This window comes from Primulina tabacum, chromosome 5 (genome assembly GCF_025594145.1).
Source record: "Primulina tabacum isolate GXHZ01 chromosome 5, ASM2559414v2, whole genome shotgun sequence".
In the NCBI taxonomy this organism is placed as follows: Eukaryota; Viridiplantae; Streptophyta; class Magnoliopsida; order Lamiales; family Gesneriaceae; genus Primulina; species Primulina tabacum.
Window position 1 is genome coordinate 12,585,166 of NC_134554.1, and position 11,144 is coordinate 12,596,309.

General features: G+C 33.3%; 1 protein-coding gene across 2 annotated transcripts; it reads right to left on the bottom strand.

Moving 5' to 3' along the window:
- Positions 1–196: 196 nt before the first annotated feature.
- Positions 197–8,110, bottom strand: LOC142546680 (AUGMIN subunit 5-like). 2 transcript variants are annotated; one of them, XM_075654522.1, is made up of 11 exons: positions 7,763–8,109; positions 7,149–7,613; positions 6,172–6,714; positions 4,856–4,997; positions 4,367–4,540; positions 3,626–3,835; positions 2,852–3,037; positions 2,611–2,770; positions 1,481–1,676; positions 1,032–1,164; positions 197–826 (listed from the first exon to the last, which is right to left on the bottom strand). In XM_075654522.1, exons 2-11 carry the CDS (start codon positions 7,610–7,612, stop codon positions 707–709), a joined length of 2,328 nt encoding a protein of 775 aa, XP_075510637.1. In that variant the 5' UTR covers position 7,613; positions 7,763–8,109; the 3' UTR covers positions 197–706. The 2 variants fall into 2 exon arrangements, with proteins under 2 accessions (XP_075510637.1, XP_075510638.1); XM_075654523.1 differs by lacking the exons at positions 197–826; positions 1,032–1,164 and adding an exon at positions 1,297–1,392 and having other exon boundaries at positions 7,149–8,110.
- Positions 8,111–11,144: the final 3,034 nt, after the last annotated feature.

Below are 11,144 nucleotides of genomic sequence, written 5' to 3' on the forward strand. Positions count from 1 at the left end.
TTAGGCGCGAACCAAATACCACAAAATCAAATATCGCATAATCGTCCAGATCAACATCGGATCGCCTGTTCCACAATCCAGCATCAATTTTCCAAGAAAAGCCTTGGAAAAGCTTTCTCAGGGCCTCCCTCATTTACAAGAATCATAGTCAAATTTTATGTTCAAGTTCAATAGAGCCTTTACCGTGAGAACCATCAAATATTAAGTACATATATTTTGATAAATGAAATAAGTCTTTAACATATTAACACCACAAATACATGAATCAGGAGATGAACACAGTTTGATACAGAATCTGTGTCCCCCAAAAAACCCATCAATCAAATCAGAACACAGCCTTGAATGAGCCTCTGAAACCTGATCACCCTGAATTGAACTATATAATGTTACAAACAAATAAGCTCAAAAATAGCAAATAATGAGCATAAAAAATACAGAAGAGATCCTTCCACAAAGAACAACCATATATACAAACAAAGACCACTCTGCATGGTTGCATCTAAACCTGGTACAAATATCATGAACCGTAGATTCATATCCACTTTTTCCATTCAACGCACTATGAGGTACATCGCATTAGCACTACTCATCAATGAAGATCCCATCTAGAGTGTCCTTGCTAAAACTGGGGAGTGCAACATGATTAGAGCGATGTGAACAGGTGGAGCTGCAGATACATGGCAGACAATTTTTTTTATCCGATTAGTTATTTATCATAAAATGCCAGAAGCTGTTTCACGTGATTCTGCCAGGCAATAACGTTTTCTCCATCTACAGCAACCCAATCTACCACAGTTGAAGCTGGTTGTTCCCACCATTCATCGAGCTATAGAAAAAATGAGAGAATAACAATTTCAAAACGTTGCAATATTTTTGGGGGAGGAGAGACCACCGGAGAAGATTGAGAAACAAAATTGTCCACTTTGAGAGCAAATGAAAGTTGATCTCTCAAATATTACCGTGAAATCTTTTAAGAATTAAATATTGATAAATACATCAGAAAAAGGTAATTAGCAACGCAAAATACTCACCAAGCCTCTCACATATTTGCAGTCATCAAGACACTTTTGAGCATTTAAAACTGCATTTTTTAATTCAGGTAACCATTTCTCAGCAACTTCTTTCTCATGTTCAACAGCCAAGCTCAGACAGAAATTTGTTGTTCTGCAAGATAAAGTCGACAAAATTAAGAAGAGTCTCTACAAAAATAACAAATGGGATTCATAACCATATAAAGTTTTTCCAGTTTAAAAGACTCGATTGACAGGTGAAAACAAACACAACAATGGAAAGGAAAACTTAAACCAAATATTTGGAAAACTTAACCTAATAATAGGATTTTCTCAATTCAGATCCTTGCTTTATGTCTTGAATTGATGAACACAACGTCAACTATGTACGAGAAGATACAATGGGTTTCTAAGGAATATTCAAAAGTTTGAGGTTTTCATGGGAAAAAGATGGGGTGTATTGTCTATACCTGTCATATTCTTTTTGCAAACGATGAGCATGATTTAACAAAGCATGACCATTTTCGACAAGATCCCTCCTCAAATGAACCAAATTGATTGCCTTTGCCAAGTCTTCCAATACACAAGCCTCAGAACCACGTAGCTTTAAACAAAATTCCAGTGACTCCAGGACTGATGCCAATCCAGAATCCAAACCATTCAAACCTGCGACATGTCATAGATTGCCGCAATTAAGTTTTGATTCGTATAGAGGTCTTATATGGAGTCTCTTAAAATTTAGCCAAAAAGAACTTGAAGACAGCAAGCTGGTTAACTAGATTTGTGTAGAGACTAAGTAAAGTAAATGAGACAGGGGGAACAATCAATATATAAACTAACTGAGTCCAAATCATGCACTGCCATTATCCTGCATTCCCACACCAATTAAACTCTTAAAATAAAAACCTCAAAATGATTCAGTGAAAGTACACAGTTGCAGGGATCATATCTCATAAATGATTTGAATAGGTTAAAGAAAGAAGGCTTTAGATAATGTTTATCAGCAGGCAGCAAGAAATGCATTTAATGCAATTCATGTAAGATCTAAAGCACAACAGCTCTTTTTCTCCCCATTTTTTTTCCATGTGACCAAAACAGTTAGGGGGAAGCGAGAAACTTTTTGATAATGAAGCACAGATAGAAATAATTTGTAAAAGATCTTGTAGGGGGAAAAAAAAGCCAAAACGATCTTGAGGTCATTTGCCAGATATGAAACATGAGCTTAAGTGAACTGCCAACAATATTACCCCCTGTCCAAAATTAATAGTGTAGCATGAAATGAGCGACAAAGAGGCTTGTAGCTTGCGGTTTAGCTCTCAATATACAATTCATTCAGTAATCAATATGCAGTTTTCATGGCATAATTTGCAAGCCATAAAGACAATCAAAGTTATGGAAACATAAGCATGCTGGAGACTCAAAGAAAAATTATAGTGAGATTTCAGCACGAATTGTATGGCAAAGTGTGGGGACCTAGTAAAAAATTTGATGAGCAACTTCATAAACAGAAGCAGAACAAAATGCTGAAGAGATCTATTAAATCCACAAATTACAATTCGAGCCAACAACTAGATAGTCCTGGAATATACGTAAGGCTCACCAGCAGGATACTGCAGGGCAGCAGATATGCGGCATATAGAAGGAACAGTGGAAGGATCTCTGGAACCAGCTTTGGCTGTCAGCAACGCTGCATTTCTTTCAGCGGTAACAACGGCTTCAGGTCCGGTAGAACCATTTGCGCTCATGGACTCCAAGAAAGCCTGATCAAAAGGAAATGGGCATTCAAGATATTGAATTATATAGACACGTGTAACCACCAAACTCCTGGTTGGCTTTCTAACCTGAGGTGTTGATGGAAGCATGTGAAGGTTGTTATCGGGACTTCTATAAAAAGCTGAAACTTCATTATCAACCAGATCTTTTGCATTGTTAGATATGTCCATAACAACATTACAAGCTGGAATTATGGTGCTTGATGCATACTCCCTGGCAGCTAACGGTTGCTGACTCCAGAAAGAAGCAGCATCCTACATTATCGAGGGAAATCAACAAATGATAGCTTGTTACACTACATAGATAAAGAAATACACAAACAAAGTTAATAATTCTTCGTAACATATTTGCAGACGACCCAAAAGGTCAGCAACTGAATGTTGGAGTCATATAAACAAATAGAATGACAAGGTAGCAAATAAATGCTCCTCTGCAAAGGAAGAAAGTTTTCACTCCAATTAATTTTGTTCGCAGAATACACACATTTTTATAGCATTCCCAAATATATATCGATCATCCCTGAATTTCTTTATGGAATTTTAATGGAAAAATAATAAATGATCATTCTGAATATGATCCTAATTTTGGTTTACTTCAGGCTTCGACTTCCGCCAGCCTCCTATAAACTACTATATGCTGTACAGCGTACTGTGCTTGTAGGAACCATATTCCTGTTATACACATAATTGGGTCCTACAAGGGAATGGTTACATTCTGGTGCACTTGGAGCATAGATCGCCTATTCAGAATGCCTTAATAATGCCATGTTTACTGTTTCCAGGATGTGCATTTACACGTGTTAATGCGTGTGTGAGTGAGAGAGAGACAGAGAGCAATCATACCATGTTCGCCCTAAGTAATGCATTGTAGATCAGTTCCAACTCAGATCTGCGATCATCAAACTCTTCAATCTTCTTCCACTTCTTCCTCAAAGAATTCTCTGCTTCCTTCCTCTCAGCACATAATTTATTCAAGCGCCGCACTTCAGACATCAACGTGCTCAAGCTAGCCCATAATCCAGCAGTTTCTCTTTCCTTGGCCCAAACCTCTAACTGCAAGGACATATAGAAAAAACATAAAATTGATGTTCAAAGCCACAAAAAGTTTTGGTGTAAGGTTACAAATGTCAAATTTAAAATGCAGAAAAACCTCAACAGTTAAAAGACTGTAAAACAAATACATAAAATCATAAAATAACTCGACAAGAAGCATATTGCAGAATGTATTAAGAACAAACTATAATAATTGGGAAGCAGCAGAAGTAGTGTAAGAGGTCCATATGTCCATGGTCTACCCATCCCCTCATCAAAATAACAAATAGACAAGCAAACCAACAAACGATTGAAATATCAGATGCACACAGGATCAGCAGCTTTGGCCACGAAAATACATGAATACGTTATTCCATAAAAATTAAAACAATTCTTGGTTTCTTTTCCATTTCCGGTTTTTAATTAATCAAGAGTGCCCATAGGGCTTGCTTTGTCCCAATAAAATGGGCATTGGAATAATTGTGTACCTGCACTATTTGATATTGATTCTCAACTCACCGCACCTAAATTAATTTAAAATAAAATTACTACCTCTAGTTGCCGAAGACTGCTCATATTCTGTGATGGTCCTGCGATTAGCAAATGTGATGACATCGCATCACTACTTCCATGAAGGCGTTTTAGAAGTAGCTCACTCGCGTTTTTAGCTTCTGCGGCTTTGTTGAGTGCATCTTCTGTGTCCAAGAATTGCCGCACATGTGCTTTCTGTAGGAATATCATATAATGAACAAGTGAATAAGAATAATAAAAGGTATTGATTTTTTTCAACAGCATGTAAGGTGCTTTAGTCATTAAAACTTAGCAAAGAATGTGGCAAACTAAAGAGATAGATAATTCCCCTATCCACGAAACAAAAGCATAATGGCAAAATGTAAATTAACCAAGTCACCTACATGAGATGAAGAGGCATTCTACAACCCAAAATAGATGAGGAAACAAATAAAATAACATATGTTGAAACACACCCAAAGATGAATGATGAAAAACTGGGTTCAGAGAGCATATCAATGAGGAGCATACCTGTCTCTCCAGAAGCTGATTTCCAGTCCCTCTTGCCGGACCATCATCTCCTATCTTCCCATTGCCGTAAAGGCGATATTGTAATGGTGAGTTTCCATCATTGGAAGAATACTCAGTTATAACATCGTTCTCATATTTGTACCTAACCGAGTGAATGAACGAGAAAATTTATAAATGGCTTTGCAACAGCAGAGAGGAAACAACTAGGACTCCGCCTGAAATTAAAATCTACAATAGACACCAAGAATTGTAGTCCAAAAACACAAAGACAAGACCCACAAAATAAAACAAAAAACAAACCTTTCAGAAGTTGAATTAGTTAGCTTCAGAGGAAGGGTGAAGCATCCATCTAAGGAACGGCTAACGACGAATTTAAAAATTATCAACAACCAAAACAATCTATTAAATGATAGTATGCAATCATTGCTTTAAGCGACTCACATAAATTTTTTTTTTTTGATAGAAGACTCACATAAAAAGTTAATAACATGTGTTATAAAAAGTTAGTCGAGAAAGTTAACAAAAGTGAGTATATAAATGCAGTAAGCAAACTTATATCTTATGTAAAGTTCATAAGGTTAATCTTTCACCAAAAGTTGTTCATCACATTAACGTAACGAGCATACAAGATGCATCCTCAAAAGTTGGTGAGCAGAAGTGAGTTATATGTAAGACCAAACAATGAAAGAAGTGACAATAAAGTGAAAGTCAATATAATATCATCGTGTAATAATAGCACTAGCCACAATCACTCATACATTTAGCATTTTTGTGGAGCAACTGATTTCAGGACTTATATTTTGAGTTTGAGTCCGACCAAATGCGTGAAGGTGAAGAAAAACATGAGTCAACACAACAAGTTAACCTCAAATGTAAAGTGAACGAGATTAATGGGAAAATAAGAACTGAGTGACTGGAGTTATACTGAACAAGTACAATGCTTAAGTCCATACAAAACAATGATTTTCCTTCATCTCAAAGATGTATATAATGGCTAAAAAAAATATATAAAATAAGCAATAGTTCCAAACATTATGTAAGTAACCGAATACATAAAGGTACGGCAACACTGCTTTATGAAGGTATATGAACAGTAAGAAGCAATAAAAAAACACAACGGCAGAAGAAGACTTTCTAACGGAGAAGTCCGACACTTTATGCTAGTAACACATGGATGCAATGAATGGAAAGTGAATGACCTATCGAGAGTAATATATGGATGCATGGGAAAAATAATCGCCTAGTTGATATTTGTTTTCCTGGAGATGAGGAATCAAAGATATTAAAATACCATCATCATGCCAGTCCTTGGATACCTTAATGTTTCTGCGTCAGCTCTCACATCAGTTTTCTCTATTTCTTTAATAATATGATTTTTCAGTCGTTGGGTGTATGACGTGATTGCCAACAGTAGGTGAGGAGGACTTTTTAGGCAATCTACTATGACATCTCTAATTTCAGTAGGTAAATCACCATCTGTATCACTGCCTAATTTAGAAGCTTCCAGTTGAGGATTTGTGTGAATTCCAACCCCTTCAAATGCTGGAAAAGAACCAAGGATCTTTTCATACATCTGAACAGCGAGATATTCACACACTTTTCGTATACTTCTTTCTCTTGCGGTCTCAATCAGAATCACGTCATCTGCAGATTTTGCTCCTTTAACAGTTGAATGTAGTCCTTCTTTTTCACTATTTGCATGGAATCTCGAAACTATTTCGATATGGGAATCAATGCTAGATCTGTTAGTATCCCTGGCTTGGTTGACATAGTACCGAAGACGTTTATGGTATTCGGAGAATATTTTTGCTGCTTCATTACATTGTTTATCATATGCCTCCAACATTACCTTTTTGTGCCTGCAAATAGAAATACTAAAATTCTTAATTTACTTCACTCCTAAGTATTTTCACCCTGCTTAGTCAATTCAATACATAATTTACATCATTAACCAGTTAAGTTTTAAAAAAGTTTCATCTAAGCGATTATTCTTTGGAAATAGATGAGCTTATCAGTCGTCAACACTTTCTTTGGGACTTGCAATTGATAAATCATCAATCAAGTATTAACTGATCACATGCATAAATAATCCAATTTTTTTAGACTAGCACTTGACAAATCATCGGTCAGGTTTTAATTGATCCCAAGCATAAATAATCCAATCCCATCAAATCCAACAACCAAAATTATCTACACTAAATGATTACATTACTTCATTAATAGAATTTAAAGATTATGTGGTCCTTGGGCACTGCATAAAAGTATACTTCTATGTATTTCAAATAGATGTAACCTATAATTTGAACGCTCATCAAGCATCCGCTTGCGCTCAGCTTCCTCCCTTGAGACCTCAACCATCTTGGTCTTCAACTGCTTGCGCTGCCGCCTCACTATCTGTCTCAACCTCTCCACTTCCTTCTCTGCCAACTCCCTCTCCTGCAATTCAATTTCCCTGCTACTGCTCTCCCCCAGCCCCTCCTTCCCAACTCTCGATTCATCCTTCCTCCGCTCTTTACTCCATACTCCATCATCATTGCCATGAACAATGATATTACGGCGTATGTTTTCCACAGTCTTCTCAGATTTCACCCTCTTCAGTAAAAAATTCCAAACAGGAATCATGTTCCCTCGAGAAATCTTCTGGAGGGAATCCGCCGTCGGCATTGCTGCCTTGGCGGATGATGCATATGGGCTCAAAGGTCGGTAGCCCATTTCCTTCTGAAGCCACTCGAGAATTGCCTCCGGCTGGCCCGACATTCTTAAAGTTCAAAAAACAAAAAAAAAAAAACCGTGTCACTTGAGAGAAGTACACTAACTATCTTCGTGGCAGCCAGTCATGAAACCCTAATTCCTAACAAGAGGTGAAATTGCATGGAAAGAATGGAAAAAATAGGAATCGAACATCACCCGATTAGATGCGAATCTTAACCGCATCGAAGGTCAGTCGCTCAATCGAGAATTGTGCACAATGGACCTAACTAAGACAATGCGAGGATCGAATTCCGCATTCTGTTGAACAGTGGTAAAAGGCTCTTTGTAGCGGTCAATCTTTACACCCTAATTATAGGTGAAGTCGAAATTGGTAATAATTTGCAGAAATGGGATTGAGTTTCAGTGATTCCCAGGGGAAAGTGAAATTGCACAGTGGAAGAACTGAAATTTGAAGTGACTTTGAACAAGAATACGTGAAAAATGGATATCCAAGCCGGCACCTGAGATTTGGACCGGTCCACAACTCGTGGATCGGGTGATTGGTTGTTTTTTCAAATAATAATAATGTAGTAGTTATTGTCATCAATATTTTTATAATCGGACAAATTTTAACCAAAAGATTGGATCGAATATTAGTTTATTATATAGATATTAATATAATGAAATATATATATATATATATCAAAATTTAAAATTTAAATAACAACATGAATATATTCAAATATCAGTTATAGTTATATATGTTTTTAAACAATAGATTAAATAAAATTCATTATCACTAAAATAATATTTTTAAAGAATTTCAAATAATCATGTATATAAATAACCAAAAAATTAAATTAAGATTAAAAAGCAATAAATTAATAAAAAAATTCAAACATCGTTCATAGTCCGTTCAACCGGTTCTTGACCAAGTTTGATTGATTTAACAATTTTAGCGGTTTTTGAAAATATTTCGGACCAAACTAATGTGCGGTTCACGGTTCTCTGCGAATCGGCCGGTCAAGTCTGATTTTGAAAACTATGATTGTCATAAAAAAAATTAATATATATTTTAGAGAGTGTTTGCAATCATTAAAACACACTGCTTGGGTGAGATTTAAAGGTTTATGTATAAAACAGTACCAAATTTTATAATTATTTTTAAAAAAATATTTTTTCTTTCTTTTTGTTTCTCTCTTTTTTCTTCAGTTTTTTACTTTCTCGTTTGTTTTTAGTTCACTTTTTATAAAGACTGATTTTTTATAAAGGCTAATTCTTTTTATAATGACTATTTTTTCCTAACGGGTTGTTTTTTATGTTTTATTTTTCTTTAACTACGAGATTGATTTATTACTCACGAAACACTTAATTACTGATGTTTTATTTTATTAAATATTTTGTAATTCTCCATCAGAACTCTAATATTGTACACGTTCTCTTATTATGTTCACGATTAATTATAATTTTATTTTTATCGAATTATTATTTTTATATAAAATAAAATAATAATATATTCATAAATATTAAATTTTAAATTATATTAATATTTTATATAGTAAATGAAATTATAAATAAAATTATTTTTAAAACAAGGATAATTACAATTTTAATCTTGAAATTTACATTTTTTTTCAATTTTTGTCATGTTAAAAATGAATTTGCACATGCAATCCCATAACTTGCATGTCTTTTCCATTTGTAGTCTTGTTAATGGTGCATTTACTTTTTTATTTCGGTAACTTGCATGTTTTTTCCATTTTTTTCTTATGTTAAAGATAAATTGGATGTTTAGTCGTGTAATATACATTTCTTTCCTTTTTTTTTACAAAGTCCGTCATGTTTATTTCGAGATAATATTCTAAAAAAATGAGATATATGCAACTTTACCTCCAAAAACTAATGCCAGCAATCACATTCGTCAAACAAGCAATTTTTGACTGACACGACATGCTTCTGTCAAAGATGATGAAAAAAACATGCAAGTAATTAAAGGACCAAAAATGTTAATTCATAATTAAAATGACAAAAAAAAAAAAAAACAAGTTACTTGATAAAAATGTAAAAACACCGTTAACCAAACCAAAACGAAAAAACATGCAAATTACTAGACTCAAAATACAAACTTATTTTTAACAAAACAAAAAATAGAAAAAAGTGCAAATTACATTACCACAAATGTAATTTCCTTTTTAAAAACATAAATAAAAGTATAAATTTATTTTCTTAATTCCAACCATAATAGAATCTTATTTTTCTTAATATTTTTTTAAGATAGATAATTTTAAAATTTTATATTGATTAATTTGAATGAATTTTAATAATAACTGATTTTGTAATATTTATTTAGTTTTTACACATTTTGTTTAACTAATTAATCTTATACAATCTTGTTTTCTTATTATAATATTTTTAAATATTGGTTGAACTATTTGATTAATGTTTATTTTTTATTTTCTTAGCAATTCAAATGTTCTTAACATTTTTTTATTAAAAAAATATTATTATCATTTTTCCAATTATTTATTTACTTTTACCTCGGTGGGTTGGGTTTTGTTGAGTTGGTTATTTAATGGCCCGTCAAAATGGTTGATACGTCCTGTCAGTCTTTTTTTACATCTATAATTGTTGCAAGATTTTAAATATTCTAGTGTTGTTGCTAAATTTTAGTTAAGCTGTTAGTTGAGCTTAAGCCCGATTAAAATGAAAAATATCGTTAAATTCAGAAAGCTCATCAATTCAAATTGGTTTGAATAAATTAAGTTCGTGGATAGATCATGAGTAAGATAATGAATTAGTGACGAGAATATAAGAATTACCAAAAGTTTGAAGAAAAAGAAGAGAATTGGCACGCAGAAAAGACACAACATATATCACGACTCTTGTAAACTCTACGTGATTTCATAGTCATAGTTCAAGCATTTTTCATATTGTCGTTCCAGAGTTTGGTATATATCACATTTTTCATTGTTTCTTGTCAACTTTTATTATAGTTTTTATGGTTTATAATTTTCTACTGATTTGTGCATACATAATCATACTGAAATTTTATTTTTTCAAGTTTCATTGTCTTTTTTTTTTTGACGTTGTATTTGTTTAAGAAATCAAAATAAACTATCAAACTTAATATTTTTTCGCTTGAATTCATAGAAGTTATATTTTTATTATTTTCATACAAATTGACGTTTGTGATCACCTTACACACCTGCAATATCTACAAAATTTGTGCAAATCTTTAGTATACAAAAAATTGGCATACAAGACAATTTTTAAAAGATTTCACATTATATTACCGCGATCAAATTTCACATCATCTATCAGAATTGATACCTACTAGGTGGCTAGAAACACTTCAGTTCTATCTAGTAACACTTCAGACATTTGACTCAGTTCAAAATATATTTAATCGAAAGTTACAATATATAGTTATTAAAAATATTTCTAAAATTTTCAATCAAATTTATTACATTTAATCAACATTTATTAGCTAGTATATTTCAAAAGTAACAAAAGTAGTGTATATTCTTTCTAAATTTCAAAATAAAATTATTATTCAATGCTTTAAAATAATTATTCGAACATTTTCTTCGCACACAAA

Coding starts and splice junctions, on each gene's coding strand:
- LOC142546680 (XM_075654522.1), bottom strand. CDS start 7,612: ATGTCGGGCCAGCCGGAGGCAATTCTCGAGTGGCTTCAGAAGGAAATG. Junction 3,836..4,366: donor GCAGTCTTCGGCAACTAGAG/GTAGTAATTTTA, acceptor ATGTCCTTGCAG/TTAGAGGTTTGGGCCAAGGA. Junction 1,677..2,610: donor TGCCCTGCAGTATCCTGCTG/GTGAGCCTTACG, acceptor GACATGTCGCAG/GTTTGAATGGTTTGGATTCT.